This window comes from Mya arenaria, chromosome 3, assembly GCF_026914265.1.
Source record: "Mya arenaria isolate MELC-2E11 chromosome 3, ASM2691426v1".
NCBI lineage: Eukaryota > Metazoa > Mollusca > Bivalvia > Myida > Myidae > Mya > Mya arenaria.
The window spans coordinates 39721322-39747351 of NC_069124.1; the positions used below are offsets into that span (position 1 = coordinate 39721322).

The window sequence follows — 26030 nt, forward strand, 5'->3', positions numbered from 1 at the left end:
TGTGCCTCTAAACAGGGTATCCGTTAACCGTGTGCCTCTTAACACGGTATCCGTTAAATGTGTGCCTCTTAACAGGGTATCCGTTAACCGTGTGCCTCTAAACAGGGTATCCGTTAACCGTGTGCCTCTAAACAGGGTATCCGTTAACCGTGTGCCTCTAAACAGGGTATTTGTTAACCGTGTGCCACTAAACAGGGTATCCGTTTAATGTGTGCCTCTAAACAGGCTATTCGTTAAATGAGTGCCTCTAAACAGGGTATCCGTTAACCGTGTGCCTCTAAACAGAGTATCCGTTAAATGTGTGCCTCTAAACAGGGTATCCGTTAACCGTGTGCCTCTTAACATGGTATTCGTTAAATGTGTGCCTCTAAACAGGCTATCCGTAAAATGTGTGCCTCTAAACAGGGTATTCGTTAACCGTGTGCTTCTTAACATGGTATCCGTTAACCGTGTGCCTCTTAACAGGATATTCGTTAGCCGTGAGCCTCTAAACAGGGAATTCGTTAACCGTGTGCCTCTAAACAGGGTATTCGTTAAATGTTTGCCTCTTAACAGGCTATTTGTTAATCGTGTGCCTCTAAACAGGGTATCCGTTAAATGTGTGCCTCTTAACAGGGTATCCGTTAAATGTGTGCCTCTAAACAAGGTATCCGTTAACCGTGTGCCTCTAAACAGGGTATCCGTTAACCGTGTGCCTCTAAACAGGGTATTCGTTAAATGTGTGCCTCTTAACAGGGTATTCGTTAACCGTGTGCCTCTAAACAGGGTATACGTTAACCGTGTGCCTCTAAACAGGGTATCCGTTAAATGTGTGCCTCTTAACAGGGTATTCGTTAACCGTGTGCCTCTAAACAGGGTATCCGTTAAATGTATGCCTCTTATCATGGTATTCGTTAACCTTGTGCCTCTTAACATGGTATCCATTAAATGTGTGCCTCTAAACAGGGTATTCGTTAACCGTGTGCCTCTCAACATGGTATTCGTTAAATGTGTGCCTCTTAACATAGTATTCGTTAAATGTGTGCCTCTTAACAGGGTATTCGTTAACCGTGTGCCTCTAAACAGGGTATTCGTTAACCGTGTGCCTTTAAACAGGGTATTCGTTAACCGTGTGCCTCTAAACAGGGTATTCGTTAAATGTGTGCCTCTTAACAGGGTATTCGTTAACCGTGTGCCTCTAAACAGGGTATCCGTTAAATGTGTGCCTCTAAACAGGGAATCCGTTAACCTAGTGCCTCTTAACATAGTATTCGTTAAACGTGTGCCTCTAAACAGGGTATTCGTTAAATGTGTGCCTCTTAACAGGGTATTCGTTAACAGTGTGCCTCTAAACAGGGTATCCGTTAAATGTATGCCTCTAAACAGGGTATCCGTTAAATGTGTGCCTCTAAACAGGGTATCCGTTAAATGTATGCCTCTAAACAGGGAATCCGTTAACAGTGTGCCTCTAAACAGGGTATCCGTTAAATGTATGCCTCTAAACAGGGAATCCGTTAACCTAGTGCCTCTTAACATAGTATTCGTTAAACGTGTGCCTCTAAACAGGGTATTCGTTAAATGTGTGCCTCTTAACAGGGTATTCGTTAACAGTGTGCCTCTAAATAGGGTATCCGTTAAATGTATGCCTCTAAACAGGGTATCCGTTAACCTAGTGCCTGCTAACATAGTATTCGTTAACCGTTTGCCTCTTAACAGGGTATTCGTTAACCGTGTGCCTCTAAACAGGGTATTTGTTAACCGTTTGCCTCTAAACAGGGTATTTGTTAACCGTGTGCCTCTAAACAGGGTATTCGTTAACCGTGTGCCTCTAAACAGGGTATTTGTTAACCGTTTGCCTCTTAACAGGGTATTTGTTAACCGTTTGCCTCTTAACAGGGTATCCGTTAACCTTGTGCCTCTAGACAGGGTGTTCATTAGCATTTTACCTCTTAATAGGGTATTCGTTTAGTTTGGTTACTTGACTTGTCCCTGTAGCTTCCACACAATCTTTGATAAGGCAACGTGAGTGAGTACTATGATACACGCATTCCATCAGGTTCAAATTGGAGGGGTTCATTATCATTATACTAATCAATCAAGATGTGAAAATGTATAAATGTTTCTGCTGTATAAGAAATTTGATGTGAATGACATATTGTACACATTTAGATATCACATACAAGTGTGATCTCATAGAAAAGTAATTGCATAACTGCATGTGAGTCAATATAATTGCTTCGAAACACATCTTGTAAGGGTATGTGTACGTTCTGACTTCTTTTGTCTAAAACGTCATCCAGTTATGTGTATATTGAACATGTTTAGAATAACATGTACAATAGCATGATGGAAGTGATCTATGCGATAACAGTTCGGTCCGTGTAGATACACATAGTAGATACACATACAATTTCACGTCATGTTTATCAAGCTTATGAAATGCTGGGTGACATCGTGAGAGTGATATAAAATCATAATGATATTTGTCACAAAGATTATCAATATATTAGATAATTAAAACAGTAAATCCATGACTAAATGGGAAATGGTGGTGTAAAACAGCGTGCTAGTATAGAATCAAAAAGCATGTATCAAATATATTAGGCAACAAAACAGTGGAGCAATTCGATACCTGAATGTATGTCAATGTTTGAAAAGATACGGCGAGGTATAATACAGAAAAGCGCCGCGGAATAAATGGCAACGCTCGTCAATGTTTTTCTGTTCTTCTTCAGTAAAAAAGGAATACCTCAATTAAATGGTTATGAGGTTTGGCCGAAGTTAAAAAAATTAACTACGACGACGAATAAGACACCGAGGCTGTAACAACACATCGACTTTTTTTTCGAAAAATGGACAAGCGAAAAATGTAAACTATAATAACATTTGTCAATGAAATGTAATGAATAAAGTTATATCAGACAAGATGAAAATGTAGAAACTCCATGACTGAAGGTGAGTCAGTGTAGGATACAGGGCAGCGTGATAGTGAAATAAGAGTTAAAAAGTAGGTTACCAATATCATATTAAGACATTAAAAGCACAAAAAGCACTATTCAGCTTACCACTCCATTTATGAGACCCTCCAGGGCGATCATTTGCAGGTAGGTTTGGTTCCTCCTACCCTCCCTAGTGAAGTTCACCACACCTGTGCACCCATTGATATCCACCTGCTTGCATGGCAATATTCATAAGTAGAATAGTGTTTAAAGGTATCCGATGTGCAATTAAAAAAGCTTGCCATTTCATGAATGCTTAATTTGTGTTCCTGGTCACCCCATAAAATGTTGATAATTAGTATTTGAAAGATAAATGTTAACTTCTAAAATGTAAACTAAATGACCAAAATACAATATAGATCAAGTCATTGTTGTTCGTGTTTTTAGATTTTTTTTTATCAATCGAAATCGAAGGTGAATTGACATTTTTGTATCATACATGATATTCATTATCTACATACAACACTCATTCAAAGGGTCCCAAATAATATGAGGTCACCAGGCACCCAAAGTGCTCATTTTTGTACACCGGAAACCTTTAAGTGATGCAGCAATATATACATTTTAACAATCAAACTAAGTGCAAGAATGAACATTGCATATTGATACGTGAAATGAGTACAGTGATGTGTGGTTTCAATAAAGAAACGAAACAGCCGTGTTAACGGTATGGCATTGCTCAATTTCCCCAAAATGTCAAGTTAAACAAGCTTTGTTCAAGAACATTTCAAATTATGTATTTAAATCAATAGAAAGAAATTGTCTGTTCCAGAAAGCATTGGTCTGTGCTCGGAATTTTAATGAGTTTTTATTTAGTGCAAATTAAATGTTGATTAAACGACTTTTACCATAGGAAAGGAATGGTTCCAAACAGATGTTCATAGATTACAGTGTATATCCAAATAAAACAAACTATACTAAAAAAGATGCTTCCTTTCTGTCTCTAGTATAGAAATTCAAACCATCTGTCATTTCCAGTACGAGCTACATTAGACAACTTTTTTAAACAAGCATTGCAAAGCACATGTCTTTCATGAACAATTGACCTTAATAAGCGTTGGAAACATAATTTCGTCAGAAAAATAACTATTACACTACATTGAAAATATTCTTAAGCAATCGCAGTTAAATTATATCGCAAGGCAATAATCATACAATCTCTATAAAATATGCGCTTTTCCTTATTCCCTTACCGTTTTGACCTGCCTGCGTAGATCTGAGCGGGAAATGCGATTATCGTTTTCATTATTGTGTGTACCATTGATGATTCTGAACACATCATAGTACACGGCTTTTGTAAGGCTTATGTCTCTGTCAGTTAAGGCACAGTGGGACGATTGCGGATCAACCATAAGGCGTATGAGTGTAAGATTGGCTCTTGAATCTATGAACTGTGACAACTCGATATCTCCAGAGCCCTGTAACAAACAATATGCCAACATGTAAAAACAAATCAAATGGTACAACAGCAAATGGGTATTGACCATCCGAAAAAAAACCCAAAGAGCCGGCCAATTTCGTTTCCAGATAATTTAAAGCCGATAGCTGTATTTGGTATTTGGCAAACTGATATAAACCAGATATTTTACTAACCAATAATACAATGAAAGCTACAGGGTTAAGCTCAGTAGTCAAGTATTCTAAAAAAAACTCAGAGGCGCCAGGATAAGGCCTAAAATATACTTCACGAGAGACACAAAGCGTACAAACATTACAAACAATACATAGCGTATATCTAAAACAAACTCCATCAATAAATGTTCAAGCTTGAAATGACCAAGTTTGAAGCTGTCTGATATGCATGTTCAATTTGTGGGACTATTTTTAAAAGTCCTGTATTGATTCTACGTTTTATATTGTTGGCTTGGTTATACGGCTCGATCCTATTTATTTTATTAAATCTCTGTGATTACTAACTACATTCCAGCAAAACCGCGCAATAAATTGATGTGTCTATTGTTCATTAACAAAATTAGATTTCTAGTCTCCGGGGACGCACTTTCGATATATTTTACTGTTCATCGCAGCATTGATAGTTGTATTATGTTTTCTACACTCCACGCCATTAGCCACAATTCTTTATGATGACTGTAAACATTACTCATATTTTTGCCCGGAAAACATAATGAAATACATACCAATAAACTATTTTCATAAATTAAAGTATATATTAAGCCTTTGTTGCGCTCTTCTGGTTTTGTGTTTGAACTCAGTCCTGACATAGACTATTAATGTTGCAAATATTCATGAACGATTGAAGAGCAAACAGTTTGCTAACATTTCCCGCATAGACGTACAATTAATCCATGCAGAAACCTCATTCATCATAATAATTTTGTTTAAGATAACAGTGTTTGATATTTAGGAACAAATTAATTATTTCTAGATTTTCTCTTTGGATACACAGCTGAATATACTGTTGGTACTAAAGATTAACAAACACTTTTTGAATTTAAGGGAATTGCATTCTTGCATAAGCTTAAGATAAAGCCAATAATGATGTGGAAAACTAAACAAATAGCTGTCGACAGCGTACCGAATTATCATTTGTTTTGCTAACTTGTTTTCTAAGTAAAGTCCGCGCGTATGTCTTCTACTTTGCCGGTTTACATACTAAGATACTTCTCTCGGAAATTTATACAACAAATCTTTATTTTCTCAGCAATGTACAACATAAAATTGGTCCAGAGGATTCCATTTTTAACAGACAAGGAAGCTACAACCATTACAGAATAGATCTAGGAACAAATTATTGCAACTCGCGATATTTTTGAGAAGTTCCATTTACGTTTTTTTTTCTAAAACAAACTATTATTTATTGACCATGTGCGGTTTTTTAAAAGTTATACTTCTATTGACCATGGGCGGTTTTTTACAGAAATTAAAGTCATATTGACCATGTGCGTTTTTTTTCAGAAACTTAACTCATATTGACCATGTGCGTTTTTTTTCAGAAACTTAACTCATATTGACCATGTGCGTTTTTTCAGAAACTAGAGTCATATTGACCTTGTGCGTTTATTTTTAGAAACTAAGGTCATATTGACCATGTGTGTTTTTTTCAGAAACTATTCTTCTATTGACCATGTGCGTTTTTTTTAAGAAAACTAAAGTCATATTGACCATGTGCGTCTTTCTCAGAAACTATCCTTCTATTGAACATGTTTTTTTTTCAGAACCTATACTTCTATTGACCATGTTTTTTCAGAACCTGTGCGTTTTTTTAGAATCAAATCATCTATTGACAATGTGCGGTTTTTTCCCAGAAACTATCATTCTATTGACCATGTGCCTTTTTTTCGAAACTATACTTCTTTTGACCATGTGCGTTTTTTTAAGAAAACTAAAGTCATATTGACCATGTGCGTCTTTCTCAGAAACTATCCTTCTATTGAACATGTTTATTTCAGAAACTATCCTTCTATTGACCATGTTGTTTTTTTTCAGAACCTATACTTCTATTGATAATGTTGTTTTTTTCAGAACCTAGACTTCTTTTGACCATGTGCGTTTTTTAGAATCTATACTTCTATTGACAATGTGCGTTTTTTTTCAAAACTATCATTCTATTGACCATGTGCGTTTTTTTCGAAACTATATACTCGTATATTAACTATGTGCGAGTTTCTCCCGAAACTATACTTCTATTGACCATGTGTTCTTTTTTCAGAAACTATACTTCTATTGACCGTGTTTTTTTCAGAAACTATACTTCTATCGACCGTGTGTTGTTTTTATCAGAAATTATACTTCTATCGACCATGTGTGTTTTTTTTTTCAGAAACTATACTTCTATTGACCATGTGTTCTTTTTTTCAGAAACTATACTTCTATCGACCGTGTGTGTTCTTTTTTCAGAAACTATACTTCTATTGACCGTGTTTTTTTTAGAAACTATACTTCTATCGACCATGTGTGTTCTTTTTTCATAAACTATACTTCTATTGACCATGCTTTTTTTCAGAAACTAGACTTCTATTGATAATGTTTTTTCCAGAACCTAGATATTTTTTAAACATGTGCATTTTTTTCAAAAACTATACTTCTATTGACGATGTGCGTTTTTTCCCGAAACTATACTTATTTTGATTATGTGTTCTTTTTTTCAGAAACTATACTTCTATCGACCGTGTGTGTTCTTTTTTCAGAAACTATACTTCTTTCGACAATGTGTGTTCTTTTTTCAGAAACTACTTCTATTGACCTTGTGTGTTCTTTTTTCAGAAACTATACTTCTATCGACCATGTGTGTTCTTTTTTTCAGAAACTATACCTCTATTAACCATGTATTTTTTTTCAGAAACTACATCGACAATGTGTGTTCTTTTTTAAGAAACAATCTTCTGTTGACCATGTTTGGTTTTTTTCAGAAACTATACTTCTATCGACTATGTGCGTTTTTTCCCGGAAGTATACTTCTATTGGCCTTGTTTTTTTCCGAAACGTTACTTCTATTGACCATTTGTGTTCTTTTTCAGAAACTTTACTTTTATTGACCATGTGTGTTGTTTTTTTCAGAAACTTTACTTCTATTGACCATGTGTGTTGTTTTTATCAGAAACTATACTTCTATCGACCATGTGTGTTTTTTTTTCAGAAACTATACTTCTATCGACCATGTGTGTTGTTTTTTTCAGAAACTATACTTCTATCGACCATGTGTGTTATTTTTTTCAGAAACTATACTTCTATCGACCATGTGTGTTGTTTTTTTCAGAAACTATACTTCTATCGACCTTGTGTGTTCTTTTTTCAGAAACTATACTTCTATCGACCATGTGTGTTGTTTTTTTCAGAAACTATACTTCTATTGACCATGTGCGTTTTATATCAGAAACTAGTCTTTTATTGACCATGAAAGTGTTTGGTCCACTTTTTGTATGATTGTTAACTGGCGACGATTCAAATATATATGTATCCTAATTTATACATACAATATACTTTATATCTAGAACATAATGTTCGAAAGTTTACTATTTGCCCATTGACAGTGTTTATTAACCTTCAGTTACAAGCTGTAAAGGAGAAACAATATTAAACAGACTATAGTTTGTACTTACCAAGTTCACAATAAGCCAACTATTTGGACGGGATAGAAGACTCAGGTATAAAGCCTGAAATATGCAAACATAAAGTTATAACCCTTATGAAATAATACTAAAATGATCAGGCTTAAAGCCTGAAATACACAAACATAAGGAAATAATACCAATGATTCAGGTATAAAGCCTGAAATACACAAACATACTGAAATAATACCAATGATTCAGGTATAAAGCCTGAAATATACAAACATACTGAAATAATACCAAAATTATTCAGGCTTAAAGCCTGAAATACACAAACATAATGAAATAATACCAATGATTCAGGTATAAAGCCTGAAATACACAAACATAATGAAATAATACCAATGATTCAGGTATAAAGCCTGAAATACACAAACATAATGAAATAATACCAATGATTCAGATATAAAGCCTGAAGTACACAAACATAATGAAATAATGCCAATGATTCAGATGAACTGGCTGAAAAATGGAAACACAATCATTTTACACCGAATCGAGTATTTGAGAAATTGGCTTGTTCATACATACACATTGATATAATACCATATTGATTCAAGTAAAATGCCTGAAACAAACACAATACGACTGGTAACATATATCAAATAGATTCCAAAATGTATTTTCAGGAAAACGATTTAGTACATTTGTTTTAATTCAAATGAATTAATTCAAGAATGACTAAGACGACATCAACAATAGAGTAACCGTGTGCTCAAACGATTGGATTTTTTTGTGTTAATTTATAGATTCATGTTTTGAGTATTTGAGCAAAGATAGGTGTTTCGAAGAAACAACCCTTTATGTATTTCGAAAGAAGACGAACATTCTTCACCCCACAGTTTAAAGGGACTGTACACCAGATTGGCAATTTTTTTCTGGAACGAATCTCAGGACAATTATTTAATAAAATGGTTTACTCTTGGATATTATAATTGTAAAAAAATACCAAAATGTAAAAAAAAAATCGAGTCGGAGACCGGGATCGAACCGGGGTCGCCAAAATTGCAGTCCAGTGTTGTATTGACTGTGTTACGAAGGCTTTCTCTTAACGGTAGGAATATTTCAGCTATGTACCTAACTTGGTAATATCACGTGATAACATCGACTAGCCAATCACGCATAAGGAATGAATTCTACTAGGTAGACATACCTAGTAATCTTTTTTAATGGAGAAATACCAAAAAACTGCGAATAATAAATTAGTTGTAAACTATGTGGTACTTCAGTTAGTAAGTTTCAATGCATTGTACACATAGATACCAATTTTATGTCAGTTTTCGACAATTTTCTCTCTTTTTTCGCTATTTCATCGTACGGAGTACAGCCCCTTTAATATGAATTTGAGTTGTAGTTCTAGTCTGCCTGATTTTAAATTTGCAATGGCAAGTCCAAACTGTTGTTATTTTCCTCTATCTTGTGTTGTCAAACAAATAATTCACAATACTTGTTAATAAAATGTCTTTTAAAACGTGCGTTTTATTCTCCTTTTCTAATGTTATATAATATGTCGCTCTATTTGTCAAAGTGCATTTCAGGAATGCATGACATCCCTTCACTGTTCAAATAGTTAAATAATTTGAATTTAACTGAACAGCTATTGTGCAGCTATTTATTCGAAACGCAGAGTAATTCGTATTGCTGGCCCATTAATATTTTCCATTAAATTGAGGTTAAATCCGATCAGGTTATGCTAAACATTTTGTTTTCCCTTGTGTTGTTTTTTATTACTTTTTGTTAAGAGACGTTAAATGTTTACTCAACTACGATGCTGTTAAACAAATATGTACATTTAGTTTGAATTGAGCTATATTTTATGCATTGACTGTTTGCGTTGACATGGGATTTTAATATTGTATGAATGGAAATATAGATTGGTGCAGTGTCATTGTTTTTACCAGGTCACATTTTTTCGCATAGTTTTATTATATTATATAGTCGACACTATTGAATTCTTCTTGGTTTGAAAGAAGTGAGATGTAGCTAATTTATTCATTAAGGAGATGCTCTTGGAGTTTAAAGGCGTGTAATTATAAACTACCCGTTAACAGACCGTGGTTCCTTCTCTGAAGCGTGTTTGTATGGAAATTGCGCAAAATTTATTGTTGACATTTGTTTATATTGAGGAAAGAGATTTCGAAGACGACAGTTCAAGAAGGTGGGAACTATGAAGCAGTGTTTTATTTCTGTGCCAATGAAATGAAAGTATTGTTTAACCAACTATATTTTTATATTTTCCGTCCTAATGGTTTTATCTAACCATTGGTAATAATACGTGTACAGAAGCGATATGTTACATATAAGGTAGATGGTCATGAACGATTATTAACAATGGCATGTGGTGATATCGTTGATAGCGTTTCCCATCCATGTTCATGGTAATACTGTGCTCAGTCAAGTGTGAGATTTATCCGTTTATTATAATCTTATTCCATACTTTCTATATGTTATTTGTTTATAAATAAATAATTGTTTTCTTCTTCTTCTAGAAGTATGTATTTAATCCGTTGACCAATATGTGTCAGTATCATTGAAAATCTGCTTCTGTTGGCTTTCACGGCTGACACATCCTATACACATGCTATTAACTATATCTCTAAGTGTTCAGATTGAAATAAACAAAATAATAAAAATCAAATTAATGGCAAAGCAAACGTTCTAGAGTTTCTAGAATGCAATCCTTAACATTTCTAAAGGTACATTCTAATATCATGGGTAGTCGAATATACCTTTGTTGCAAAAATAATAAAGTTGTGTATTTTTCGTTGGAACTTTTTAAGTGTATGTTCATGCCGGGGGCAGACAGGTTTTGAATTTAGAACCAGCTTCATGTTTGAATGGCCCTTTTCATGAGTAGAATAATTCTTGCTAATATGTTTCTATAAGGGTTTTATTTGTTTTTCAAATTGACGTGAAACAATTCACAAAATCTGGCCTAGTTCATTAACTCATGAACTATTGAAATAGTCTTTATGTCATAAGAATAGATTTTGTAAGGTTGTTGTAATTCACAAAACAATGTACATGTACTTTATTTGGATGAGCAAACTTGAATTGAATGCAATGAACCCCAGGCCCCAACATCACGAAAATACGTAAGTCAAATCTCAATCTCAGTCTCAATTCATTTTACCACATAGCATCAAAAGTTAGTAAAACTTTTACATCTCAATTTTTTTTTTTATTAAGGCCCTTGGTCAATTTTCAAAGAGAAAAAGTATTCTACAGCCAAAATGTCTTCTTTTTTTACAAATACTCAAGTATGTATTTTCTGCTCTAAAATTAGTTTTCTTTGAAATATTGACAAACTCTATGAGAAAAATACACTTTCAAAAAGTATAAAAACATGCACTATTTTGAATAATACTATTCTATCATGTGGTTAAGTGAGTCGAGATTGAGATTGACATTTGTTATATTTGGGCTTCATGTCACGTTTTTTGTACATATCTGAGAGGCGTGATGTTTCTTTCTATTATATACCAAAAGACAAACACGCAGTATATAAGAGAAATATATACCAGAGGCAAGTTTGATATTGTTTGTTGACTGAAACATAGTATTTCACAAATATTCCTTGGAGCATTGTCTATGATACTTGCGACATGAATATTCTCTCGAGAAAACCACAAAGAACATTCGATTGCCTCAACTGCTATAAATCAGAGCCTCTTCTTTAATCTAATCGTACGTAACTGGTCCATAACAGCAACACCATCAGGAGAGTGTAATATGTCATCAAAAGCGCTCGCTAGTTCCGACTAGTGTATATTGGAAGCTTCGAGCCATTAGCCGGAACTGACAATCGTTTGATAGGACTTTGATTATCTGTTGTCATATGATTTGAATATGGCGTTATTGCAATTGCTTTGAATTACGCTGCTTTCAAGCGGGTTTAAGTTATTGAGGGTTAATTGAAATAACCTGTAATTATGAATATCCATGTAAAGAACATACACTACAAATGTTTGGACTGTCAATTTATAATTAATGATTAACTCATTTCTAATTGTGGTGCTTGTATGCATATTATAAAATGACATAGCAAATAATAAAACTAAACAAACGCACCCTCGGGAATTAATTAGTTTTCCAATTTTTCACGGTTCTATTTAGTGGCTTCCATTAATTGGATTATGATATCGAACTACATCGATCTAAGACCGGCTTTTAAGCAATGATGCATTACAATTTAATGCCATATTCGTCCGGAGGGTGCTGTACAGTCATTCATTAGCAAAGAAATACTCGTATTCCGCTGCTCAACAGTATTTGTAAATCGCTTTTTCATTACAATGCACACACAGCAGATCAAATATTCAATAATAGTGCAATTGAAACAAGAGGGACAATCCTAGTGGTCACTTACTTTAAACATAAAAGGTCAAAGGATCAGCATCCACTAACAGTGAACATCTTTAAAAGTATAAGCATCAGTAGCTACCTACTGTGAACATTTGAAAGCGTAAAATGATCAGTAGCCACTTTTTCTGTTTTAGGAAGACATCTTAACATTCTTAACATCACAAGAACAGATAGAATATGTACCTTTTGTAATATGAATGGCATCTAAAATGAAAATCATTTCCTTATAGTATGTCCAATATATCCAAATCTACGAAAACAACCCTTTTAACCATACTGTTGCCATTGGCCAACAAAACAAACATTTATTACCCTTTTGTCCTTAGACAGCGGAAAAGGCTGCACAATGTTAGTAAATATCTATATCATGCATCTTTGTTACCATCGAGACCCTAATTAAGTTAAGAATTTGATGTATAGTATACTTCTCTATTGACTATGTCTTTGCTCTTCATGATGATTTTTTTCATATGATTTATTTCATATATTTATTTTGCATTTTGGCTATGAATGTTATATCATTTAATGCTGAGTAAATGTTATGTTATGTTATGCTATGTTATGTTTTGGTTAATAGGTAAGTAGTCATCAAAGTAGCCACTAACTGTGAATATGTGTACGTGTAAATGGATCATTAGCTATCTAAAGCAAATATTTGTACGAATAAAAGGATCAGAAGCCACTTACTGTTAGGATATTTAGTTGTAAAAGGATAAGTAGCCACTTGTTTTGAATATTTGTAAAAACGCAATACAGGTACTTCAAAAATTATTTTAAACCAACGAAAAATGCTCAGCAATGCTCTGTGTAAAACATGTTTTTCAATAATCAAAAAATGTTCAGTCAATCGATGCCTTCACATTTTTTCGTTTATCATTTTTTCGAAGGTCATAATTTTTTGCGCATTTACAGTCTCTCAGTGTAAAATGTTGATGGATAGAAAAAAGAAGAAGTTTGATTCATGCGAAGCTTTTTTGTGCTTCAAAGGAGTTGAGGTTCAGAAATTACTTGAATATTAGTGAGATATTTGGAGCCAGAATATCAGCAGCAGAAACTGGAGACAACAAGTATTGTGTACATAAATATGTGTTTTTTTTGTGTAAGATTGCAAAATAGTTCACCAAGTGAGCATGAAAAGTTGTAGTTTACCAACGTTGATCTTACTGTGGTTTCACACAGAGTAACAATCAAAATATAAAAAGCAAACTATATTAACAGTTAAAAGGGACTGTAAACCAGATTGGCACCAAAAAAAGTTTTTTCTGTAACGAATCTCAGGACAATTATTTAATAGAATGTGTAACGCTTTGATATCATAATTGTACCAAAATGTAAAAACAAAATTGTGTCGAAGACCGGGTTCGAACCCGTGTAGCCAAAATTGCAGTCCAGCGTCGTATCCCCTGAGCTACGACGGCTTACCCTTATGGGTGACATAATTAAGCTATACACATAACTCGGTAATATCACGTGATAACACCGACTAGCCAATCACGCAAAAGAAATTAATTCTACTAGGTAGACATACCCAGTTATCTTTTTTAATGGAAAAATACGAAATAACTGCTAAACTTAAATAAATTGTAAACTATGCGGTACTTCAGTTAGTAAGTTTCAATGCATTGTACACACAAATACCAAGTTTATGTCAGTTTTCGACAATTGATCATCTGGTGCACAGTTGCTTTAATAGTCGTGTTTTAGGAAATTCCCGTCAGATTTTATGCGAACGAAACGTCATTTTTGAAACGACTTCGTTGAAATTGTGTCCCCGTCCTGAACGCGCTGTCGTTTGATTTGGACGTGAGAGCCGGGAATAAAATTTCAAAATTGTCCAAATTAAAAAATATCCATAGCCATTTTACTGATGATTTTAGATGAGTTTCTAGACGTTAGAGCGGGATGAATTTCAAAATTAAAATATTTATGACAACCATTTAAGATGAGTTTTTGACCAATAAAACAATTTTATTTCAATGATATCATAATAAATCATTGTAATTCATAACATGAATACTTAACAATGAAAACTGGCTTTAACGCCTTTGATAATCATACTTAAAGATATGAAATATAATGCATTTTCAACTGACCTGAGTCAAAACAACATCGGTTACATCAGGTGAGCATATGACAAGGAAATTAGTAACAAGTTTTCGTCTAAGGTCCTTTAGTGCCCATCGCACCACCTCCGCCGATGAGTTCCGCTGCACGTCGTAAGCTCTAATATCATAGAGGTCCCGACGGCCATGAAGATGTTCCATAATAAGAGCAGCAATACCAGAACCTGCAAATAGTAAAACAACTTGTAAGTGTTGGTCCTTTTGAGGGTTACCAACAAGACTGTGGCACTTTATAATCTCAAATAGTTACCACGTTTGTGCAGGCAACCATCGATTTGTTCAAAACATGGCGGTACAAAGTTACACATATATCTAATCTTTTAGATTAAACACTTAAAAAAATCGTTCACCTATGACAATGACCAATCGTTCACCTATGACAATGACCAATCGTTCACCTATGACAATGACCAATCGTTCACCTATGACAATGACCAATAGATGCACAAGCACCATTCGTTGAGTACAAAATCAGTACAAAATAATCAAAGGTTACATTCGGAGTTGTGTATTCAATAAACTCAACTTAGTTGTATACCTTGACGAGTATTGTACAGGACACCTGCGGATTTCCACCCGTAATGTTGAAACAAATCCCTTATGGCAGTTGTGAAGATAGAAGCGTCCGGAATCATCCGGACGTGGAAAGGTGACGCAGGGTCGAGAAGGGGCACTGGGGTTGTAATAAAATAAGGGATCCGAAGGTGCTCGGTAACGGAAGAAATCATGTGGTTGTAGGGTCCAACAATCGAGACAATGTTGGAGTCCTTGATGGAATCGAACACTGAAATTAAGAACGGTCATTTGAGTTTTCTTCAGTAAATAGGTATGGCGCAGTTTGCTAGGCCAAACATTACTTTGTACGTTTCTGTAAATTATTCAATTGTTTTGTTATTTCTCTGTACTTAAATATGTAAATTCCGGTCAATCTTCCTTAGGACAAGCTCCTTATTATTATTTTTTATCCCAAACGACTATTACAGATGGATAAACCTATAGACTTCTTGCACTAAAAATTGCTTGAAGTCGACTTTCCTCAAAATATTCGATGAAAAAGTAGCAGTAGATCTTTAAATTGCCAAACATCCATGGGTAATTGTCATTGTTTTTAAACACTTGTTTAGATAATAACCCCAATGAAGCCAGTTCTACTATTTCATAATGAAGTCACATTAATTCGAGCGTGCAGCCAAAATTTATCGTAATCGATTGAGGCAGACTGTCTGTTCTTCTAAGAAAACAAGAGTAAAAACACATAGTTTTAATAATTCATGTTTCTCTGCAACGGAGTTTCCCATCTAAGCTGTTAATATAAAAACATATTAATGTCTACCGGTGGCACGGGTATTAATTTGAGATAACAATCTTAACATTGTTTGCTCAGAGCAGTGATCCGGTACGTATGACGTCAATGCTCGTGTGTTTTTCTCCAAATATGGAATATATGTTTCTATATATGACCGACTGGTAACATAACTAGCTGTTATTGAAGTAATCAAACCTGCATTGGGTTGGTTATAGTATCAATTCATAGAATATACCAGAGTGATGTCCAACAGATCAGTAATAGCTTGTGAAGGGCCAGGTCACAATACAAATGCATGATCTAATACTGATGTAATATCAAAAGGGACATATATTGTATCATTGGGGTCAATAATTACAAAAAAGATCAAAGTATTAAATGAAGCGTTACATTGTTGGGCTTGTATGCCCAATATTTAAATCCATGTAGTTGTTGAACAATGTATTATTGTAAAGACATATTTCAATTTTCATCTAGGACACTTGTTATGAGATTTAAACCAAGTCTTTAACGTTCAAGACAGCCCTCGCAATAGGACAACAAAATATACTGTTGTAAAATAACTTCAATCTTTACCTGTCTCCATGCTTGCTAATGTTAACGGCCCGGTGTCGTTCAGGTGGACAGATTCTATCAATGTGGAACCCTTCTGATACCCGTAATTATTGATAATGTCTGTCCAGACGGAGAAGGCTGAGGCTAACACTCCTGAAATAAATTTAGACGAGTTGTTCATGTTCACAATTTAAACAAATAACATAAGATACACGATTTGTATGATTTGTGACAAATAATTGCTGGTAATAGTCTTCCTCTAGTGTCCTTGAAATAAGTATTATGAATATTGCCGAGTTTGCGACTAAGCAGTATTGTTCACAAGCACATTTGAAGCCACAGGAGTAAATCATGGATAAAAGATATTACCATGACTTGTTTTACATCACAATTTGGCAATCATCATTTCATAACTTACCTGAAATGAAGATGTGTTTCAAATGTAAAAAAATGAGATGGAAAAAGGGTTTTATCATTAAAGGGAACAATTGAGGAAAACACTTAAATTTCAAATAATTATCGATACAAATTTGCTGTTACTATACTAATAAACTGAAGCAAATTTATCTCTGTTGGTGGTATTATAAAACTCGTATGTATGATAGTGCTGAAGGATGATTGTCTTAAAACAGCCTGCCGTTTGATTTCTCAAGAAAATGAACAAACGTTTAGAGTTTCGCATGGTATTTTATACGCATCGAGTGCTATTAAGACTCTATTTTATCGTCAGTCATTGACACGTCATTTGTTGCCTTATAAAATGTACGGTCTGGCACCATATTTACATCCAGAAAATTGATTTTAGGGATACAAACAAGATACAAAAACACATAACATACGTAATGTTCAATAATATCATGTATCATTCTAAGCATTCTTAGATGATGCTTGGCTTAGACAAAGTTAAGACCAAAGAAGAAAGAGGAAATGTAAAAGATATATAATTCTTTTTCCCAGACAGAATCGATGCCTCGTATGACCACTGGACTCTTTGTTACACAACAACATTCGTTTCATCATGAAAGTGTCAATGTTGAGAAATAAATGGTCTCGTTTATTGCCCCTCGTCATTTTTCTTGAACGACAGCTTCAAGAAAAGGATCCGTTTTATACTGTATTCCATCATCAGTTGTTAATGTTTACGGCCATTCGACGTCCATTTACTGTCTGCTTTTGTCTGCCGTTTGCACGTTTAAGCAGAGACTTAAATTAGAACATTATCTTCTACGGGTCAGATTTGATACACTTGACCTATTTGCAAGAACAAATAGTTCCTGGTCCTGATGCATCAAAATGCAGTACTGATATGCACATAACAATCACAAGTCCAGAAGTAAAAGCAACTACTAGATCTTGCACAAAACTAAAAAATATACAAAATAAACGAACAAACAATGCAACACAATCATGTCATCAATAATAATACTTCCAGGAATTATGCTTGAATTAAATTGGCAAAATGGTATGCAAATTAAATGAAAGCACTGAAAGCGTTGAAAAGCTGTAGGCGCGACAGGCGTAATTTTACTTTTCTTGAATTTGTTTACACAGGCAATAGCAATCGAATCCAAAAAAAAACTCGTTTGAGTGGCCACAAACTGTAACTGATGAGTGCATGTTATTACCTAAGAATAGGTAGCAAATTAGACAATTAGTTAATTTAATACACCTATATGTACTAGGGTAGATGAGATATTGCTTTCTTCTCGCAAGTTAATTGCTAGTTTAAGGGACCTACATGAAACCCGATATTGGCTGAGGACGTTTCGGCCATTTGTAGTAAGTAAAGTAAGGCAAGGTCTTTTAATCAACCCATTTATAATTGGCCGTCTTCTAATTCGCACTATTTTAAAACGCTTAAAACTATACGTCACATTTGTAACTCCGGCGCATTCATTCTTTAAACATGTCATGTCAAAAAGTCAATCTGACGATACAAATTTCGAATGGCGCTACTAAAGTATGTTGACAGGCGGACTTCAGCCTAAAATTGTATGCCTTGACCACACACATGCTATTAATCGCAATCAACTGAAGCTTAAAACACGTTATACAGTTACCTTGAGAAATAAAAGTTACTATTCTCTGTAATGTGGACTTTTTCTCTCATGTTTTTTTTAGCTTAATCAAGGAATTAAAACATTTCTGGATTGATGTCATTTCTAATGTTGCTGATTTACTGGTCAGTCATAACTATCCGTTTACCTATTCAGTACTTACTCCACTTTCAGGTGTAACAAGTTGCAGATCAACAAATCAATGGCCGTTATCACAAACACATCATAGATCGAAATGGGTCGTGCTTATTTTGATATTGTTTATGTTTGCATGTTTGCATAGGTCAGCAAAATCGATTGAAGCCGGTTCCCCGGCTCACATTCTACCAACGTAGAGATGTCAAACGATACTTCCATTGACCCGAGGTAATAAATACGTTAATGAACGACGGGAAATTACTTGAGATCAAATGTCTGTTTCATGTCAAGAACATTGTATCCTAAGGTATAAGCAAGTCGATTTCTTTCAGTCTGAGAGGAGAGCATTCAGCATACATGTGTTCCTTCCCCCCGGTATACGGCTTTAAATTCAGCTGGTTAAATATTATTGAGACAATTTGTTATTGATTGAACACAATCCTGTCACATATATTGGTTGCAGTTATTCATATTCATATAGTTCCAATAATTACCCTTTACTTAATGGGGGGGGGGGGGGTGTCGCAGGAGTTATTATGTTACAAAATGTATATCACGTTTATAGTCGCCGTTGTGCCCCAAACCGCTAGTGGAATATATAAATCAAGCCTTTTCACTTTAAAATATGGACATCATCTCGTGATTTTATCGTAAACTAACTAACTCTTGCATGCCCCCGGACAGTTCTGTCTTAAATAGTCGTAAATGTCCCCGGTCAAGTATGGCTTAAGACTCGTGCATGTCCCGGACAAGTGAATCTTAAAGCTCTTACATGCCCCCAGACAAGTGTATCTTAAAGGCTCGTGCATGTCCCCGGACAGTTCTGTCTTAAACAGTCGTGCAAGTCCCCGGACAAGTATGGATTAAGACTCGTGCATGTCCCCGGACAAGTGTTGTTCAAGACTCGTGTATGCCCCCGGCCAAGTATGGTGTAAGACTCGTGAATGACCCCAGACAAGTGTGGCGTAAGACTCGTGCATACCACAAAACAAGTGTGGCGTAAGACTCGTGCATGCCCACGGACAATTGTTGCTTAAGACTCGTACATGCCCACGGACAATTGTTGCCTAAGACTCGTGTATGCCCCGGACAAGTGGGGCTTAAAGACTCGTGCATGCCCCCGGACAAGTGTGGCGTAAGACTCGTGCATGCCCCCGGACAAGTGTGGCGTAAGACTCGTGTATGCCCACGAACAATTGTTGCTTAAGACTCGTGTATGCCCCTGGACAAGTGTGGCGTAAGACTCGTGCATGCCCACGGACAATTCTTGCTTAAAACTCGTGTATGCCCCCGGAAAAGTGTGGCGTAAGACTCGTGCATACCCCCGGACAAGTGTGGCGTAAGACTTGTGCATGCCCCCGAACAAGTGTTGCTTAAGACTCGTGCATGCCTACGGACAAGTGTGGCTTGAGACTCGTGTGTGCCCCCGGACAAGTGAGGCGTAAGACTCGTGCATGCCCACGGACAAGTGTTGCTTAAGATTCGTGTATGCCCGCGGACAAGTGTGGCGTAAGACTCGTGCATGCCCACGGACACGTGTTGCTTAAGACTCGTGTATGCTTCCGGACAATTGTGGCTTAAGACTCGTTCATGCCCACGGACAGGTGTTGCTTAAGACTCGTGTATGCTCCCAGACAAGTGTGGCTTAAGACTCGTGTATGCCCCCGGACAAGTATGGCTTAAGATTCGTGCATGCCCCCTGACAAATGTGGCTATAGACTCGTACATTCCCCCGGACAATTGTGGCTTAAGACTCGTGCATGCCCACGGACAAGTGTTGCTTAAGACTCGTGTATGCTCCCGGACAATTGTGGCTTAAGACTCGTTCATGCCCACGGACAAGTGTTGCTTAAGACTCGTGGATGCCCCTGGACAAGTGTGGTGTAGGACTCGTGCATGCCCCGGGATATGTGTGGTGTAGGACTCGTGCATGCCCCGGACAACTCTGGCGTAAGACTCGTGCATGCACCCGGACAAGAGTTGCATAAGACTCGTGTATGCTTCCGGACAAGTGTGGCTTAAGACTCGTGTATACTAACGGACAAGTGTGGCTTAAGAATCGTGTATGCCCCCGGACAAGTACGGCTTAAGATTCGGGCATGCCCCCTGACAAGTGTTGCTTCAGACTCGTACATTCCCCTGTGGCCTAAGACTCGTGTATGCCACCGGACAAGTGTGGCTTAAAGACTCGTGTGTGCACCCGGGCAAGTGTGGCTTTAGACTCGTGTATGCCACCGGACAAGTGTGGCGTACGACTCATGTATACCAGCGGAAAAGTGTGGCCTAAGACTCGAGTATGCCACCGGACAAGTGCGCTTTAAGACTTGTATGTGCATCCGGACAAGTGTTGCTATAGACTCGTACATTCCCCCGGACAGGTGTTGCTTAACAACTCGAACATACCCCCGGACAGGTGTTGTTTAAAAACTCGTGTGTGCACCCGGACAAGTGTGGCTTAAGACTCGTGAATGCCCCCGGAAAGTGTTGCTTAAAGACTCGTGTGTGCACCCGGACAAGTGTTGCTAAAGACTCGTACATTCCCCCGGACAGGTGTTGCTTAAAAACTCGTACATTCCCCCGGACAGGTGTTGCTTAAAAACTCGTGTGTGCACCCGGACAAGTGTGGCTTTAGACTCGTGAATGCCCCCGGAAAGTGTTGCTTAAAGACTCGTGTGTGCACCCGGACAAGTGTAACTTAAAGATTCGTGTGTGCACCCGGACAGGTGTAACTTAAAGACTCGTGAATGCCCCCGGAAAGTGTTGCTTAAAGACTCGTGTATGCCCCCGGAAAGTGTTGCTTAAAGACTCGTGTATGCCCCCGGAAAGTGTTGCTTAAAGACTCGTGAATGCCCCCGGACAATTGTAACTTGAAGACTCGTATATGCCCCCGGACAAGTGTTACTAAAAGACTCGTGAATACCCCCGGAAAGTGTAACTTAAAGACTCGTGTATGCCCCCGGAAAGTGTTGCTTAAAGACTCGTGAATGCCCCCGGACAAGTGTAACTTAAAGACTCGTGTATGCCCCCGGACAAGTGTAACTTAAAGACTCGTGAATGCCCCCGGACAAATGAAACTTAAAGACTCATGTATGCCCCCTGACAAGTGTAACTTAAAGATTCGTGTGTGCACCCGAACAAGTGTAACTTAAAGACTCGTGTATGCCCCCGGACAAGTGTAATTTAAAGACTCTTGTGTGCACCCGGACAAGTGTTGCTTAAAGACTCGTGTATGCCCCCGGAGTGTTGCTAAAAGACTCATGTGTGCACCCGGAAAGTGTTGCTTAAAGACTCGTGTGTGCACCCGGACAAGTGCGGCTTAAAGACTCGTGTATGCCCCCGGAAAGTGTTGCTTAAAGACTCGTGTGTGCACCCGGACAAGTGTTGCTTAGAGACTCGTGTGTGCACCCGGACAAGTGTTGCTTAAAGACCCGTGTGTGCACCCGGACAAGTGTTGCTTAAAAACTCGTATGTGCACCCGGACAAGTTTTGCTTAAAGACTCATGTGTGCACCCGAACATGTTTTGCTTAAAGACTCGTGTGTGCACCCGGACAAGTGTTGCTGAAAGACTCGTGTGTGCCACAGGACAAGTGTTGCTTAAAGACCCGTGTGTGCACCCGGACAAGTGTTGCTGAAAGACTCGTATGAGCATCCCGGACAAGTGTGGCTTAAAACCTCGTGTGTGCACCAGGACAAGTTTTGCTTAAAGACTCGTGTATGCACCCGGACAAGTTTTGCTTTACAACTCGTGTGTGCGCCCGGACAGGTGTGGCTTAAGACTAGTTTGTGCACCCGGCCAGTTGTGGCTTAAGACTCGTGTGTGCAGTCGGACAAGTGTGGCTTAAGACTCGTGCATGCCCACGGACAAGTGTGGCCTTAGACTTGTGTATGACACCGGACAAGTGTGGCTTAAAGACTCGTGTGTGCACCCGGGCAAGTGTGGCTTTAGACTCGTGTATGCCACCGGACAAGTGTGGCGTACGACTCATGTATGCCAGCGGACAAGTGTGGCCTTAGACTCGAGTATGCCACCGGACAAGTGCGGCTTAAAGACTCGTATGAGCATCCGGAAAAGTGTGACTTAAGACTTGTGCATGTCCCTAGACAGGTGTCGCTAAAGACTCGTGTGTGCACCAGGACAGGTGTGGCTTTAGACTCGTGAATGCCCCCGGACAAGTGTAACTTAAAGACTCGTGTGTGCACCCGGACAAGTGTTGCTTAAAGACTCGTGTATGCCCCCGGAAAGTGTTGCTTAAAGACTCGTGTATGCCCCCGGAAAGTGTTGCTTAAAAGCTCGTGAATGCCCCCGGAAAGTGTTGCTTAAATACTCGTGTGTGCAGCCGGACAAGTGTTGCTTAAAGAGTCGTGTGTGCACCCGGACAAGTGTGGCTTAAAGACTCGTGTGTGCAGCCGGACAAGTTTTGCTTAAGACTCGTGTATGCAGCAGGACAGGTTTTGCTTAAAGACTCGTATGTGCATCCGGACAAGTGTGACTTAAGACTTGTGCATGCCCCCGGCCAGGTGTTGCTTAAAGACTCGTGTGTGCACCCGGACAGGTGTGGCTTTAGACTCGTGAATGCCCCCGAACAAGTGTAACTTAAAGACTCATGTGTGCACCCGGACAAGTGTTGCTTAAAGACTCGTGTATGCCCCCGGAAAGTGTTGCTTAAAGACTAACCTGTGCACCCGGACAAGTGTGGCTTAAAGACTCATGTGTGCACCCGGACAAGTGTGGCTTAAAGACTCGTGTATGTCCCCGGACAGGTGTGGCTTAAATACTCGTGTATGCATCCGGAAAGTGTTGCTTAAATACTCGTGTGTACACCCGGACAAGTGTTGCTTAAAGACTTGTGTGTGTACCCGGACAAGTGTTGCTTAAAGACTCGTGTGTGCAGCCGGACAAGTTTTGCTTAAAGACTCGTGTGTGCAGCAGGACAAGTTTTGCTTAAAGACTCGTGTGTGCAGCAGGACAAGTTTGCTTAAAGACTCGTGTGTGCCCCCGGACAAGTGTGGCTTAAAGACTCGTGTATGCAGCCGGACAAGTTTGGCTTAAAGACTCGAGTGTGCAGCAGGACAAGTTTTGCTTTAAGACTCGTGTGTGCAGCAGGACAAGTGTAGCCTAAGACAAGTGTGTGCACACAGACAGGTGTGGCTTAAGACTCGTGTGTACAGCCGGACAGGTGTGGCTTAAGACTCGTGCTAGCCCACGGACAAGTGTTGCTTAAGACTCGTGTATGCCCCTGAACAAGTGTGGCGTAAGACTCGTGCATGCCCCCGGATAAGTGTGGCTTTAGACTCGTGCATACCCCCGGACAAGTGTGGCGTAAGACTCGTGCATGCCCTCGGAAAAGTGTGGCTTAAGACTCGTGTTTACCCTCGGACAAGTTTGGCTTAAGACTCGTGCATGCTCCCGGACAAGTGTGGCTTAAGACTCGTACATGCCCAAGGACAAGTGTTGCTTAAGACTCGTGTATGCACCTGGACAAGCATGGCGTAAGACTCGTGCATGCCCCCGGATAATTGTGGTTTTAAACTCGTGCATGCCCCCGGACAAGTGTGGCGTAAGACTCGTGCATGCCCCAGGACAAGTGTTGCTTAAGACTCGTGTATGCCCCCGGACAAGTGTGGCTTAAGACTCGTGCATGCTCCCGGACAAGTGTGGCTTAAGACTCGTGCATGCCCCCTGTCAAGTGTGGCTTAAGACTCGTACATGCAACCGGACAAGTGTTGCTTTAGACTCGTACATTCCCCCGCATAAGTGTGGCGTACGACCTGTGAATGCCACCGGACAAGTGTGGCTTAAAGACTCGTGTATACCACCGGACAAGTTTTGCTTAAAGACTCGTGTGTGCAGCCGGACAAGTTTTGCGTAAAGACTCGTGTGTGCACACGGACAAGTGCGGCTTAAAGACTCGTGTGTGCAGCCGGACAAGTTTTGCTTAAAGACTCGTGTGTGCAGCCGGACAAGTTTTGCTTAAAGACTCGTGTGTGCATCCGGATAGGTGTGGCTTAAGACTCGTGTGTGCACCCGGCCAGGTGTGGCTTAAGACTCGTGTGTGCACCCGGCCAGGTGTGGCTTAAGACTCGTGTGTGCACGCGGCCAGGTGTGGCTTAAGACTCGTGTGTGCACCCGGACAAGTGTGGCTTAAGACTCATGTGTGCACCCGGACAAGTGTGGCTTAAGACTCGTATGTGCACCCGGCCAGGTGTGGCTTAAGACTCGTGTGTGCACCCGGACAAGTATGGCTTAAGATCCGTGTTTTCCCCCGGAAAGTGTTGCTTAAAGACTCATGTATGCCCCCGGAAAGTGTTGCTTAAAGACTTGTGTGTGCAACCGGACAAGTGTTGCTTAAAGACTCGTGTGTGCAGCCAGACACGTGTGGCTTAAGACTCGTGTGTGCACCCGGAGAAGTGTGGCTTACGACTCGTGCATGCCCCCCCGGACAAGAGTTCCTTAGAGACTCGTGTGTGCCACCGGACAAGTGTTTTTTAAAGACTCGTGTGTGCATCCGGACAAGTGTGGCTTAGGACTCTGGCATGCCCATGAACAATTGTTACTTAAAGACTCGTGTATGCCCCCGGACAAGTGTAACTTAAAGACTCATGTGTGCAACCGGAAAGTGTTGCTTAAAGACTCGTGTTAGCACCCGGACAAGTGTTGCCTTAGACTCGTGTATGGCCCCGGTCAAGTGTGTCTTATATATACATTGCACCCTCTTGCGAAGCAACCATTTGTTGTGTGGAATGCAATATAAAAACCTGTTTATCTCTAGAGCAGACCATTTAAAACTCAAACAAACTTTACTTGGTCGATGTTTCTAACAGTAAAACAATGCATAGAAAAAGCCATGTGTGGTCATAAGCTACTAAGATAGGGTTTAATGGTATACATACAATAATAATAAAACGACAGAAAAACAATACATACAAGCCAACACAGAAAGTTAATATCAAAATAGCGAAACACACGACGACCACCCTGTAACAAGGCACAAAGCAGGGCAAGCCCAATAGCCAACCACAAGACGATCACCCTGTAACAAGGCACAAAGCAGGGCAAGCCCAGTAGCCAAACACACGACGACCACCCTGTAACAAGGCACAAAGCAGGGCAAGCCCAGTAGCCAAACACACGACGACCACCCTGTAACAAGACACAAAGCAGGGCAAGCCCAGTAGCCAAACACACGACGATCACCCTGTAACAAGGCACAAAGCAGGGCAAGCCCAGTAGCCAAATACACGACGATCACCCTGTAACAAGGCACAAAGCAGGGCAAGCCCAGTAGCCAAACACACGACGACCACCCTGTAACAAGGCACAAAGCAGGGCAAGCCCAGTAGCCAAACACACGACGATCACCCTGTAACAAGGCACAAAGCAGGGCAAGCCTAGTAGCCAAACACACGACGACCACCCTGTAACAAGGCACAAAGCAGG

At 38.8% G+C, this 26030-nt stretch overlaps 1 protein-coding gene across 4 annotated transcripts in view; it reads right to left on the bottom strand.

Moving 5' to 3' along the window:
* LOC128228020 (glutamate receptor ionotropic, kainate 2-like) overlaps positions 1-26030 on the bottom strand; it is a 58284-nt gene that overhangs the window by 12947 nt on the left and 19307 nt on the right. For 2 of the 4 annotated variants that reach the window (XM_052939043.1, XM_052939041.1), the window contains exons 3-8: positions 16418-16549; positions 15074-15319; positions 14506-14699; positions 8039-8092; positions 4172-4396; positions 3045-3149 (exon numbers count right to left, since the gene is read on the bottom strand). In XM_052939043.1, the coding sequence (XP_052795003.1) occupies positions 3045-3149; positions 4172-4396; positions 8039-8092; positions 14506-14699; positions 15074-15319; positions 16418-16549 (956 nt within the window). Of the gene's footprint in view, positions 1-3044; positions 3153-4171; positions 4397-8038; positions 8093-14505; positions 14700-15073; positions 15320-16417; positions 16550-26030 lie in introns of all 4 variants that reach the window. The other 2 variants (XM_052939042.1, XM_052939040.1) reach the window with 1 other exon arrangement.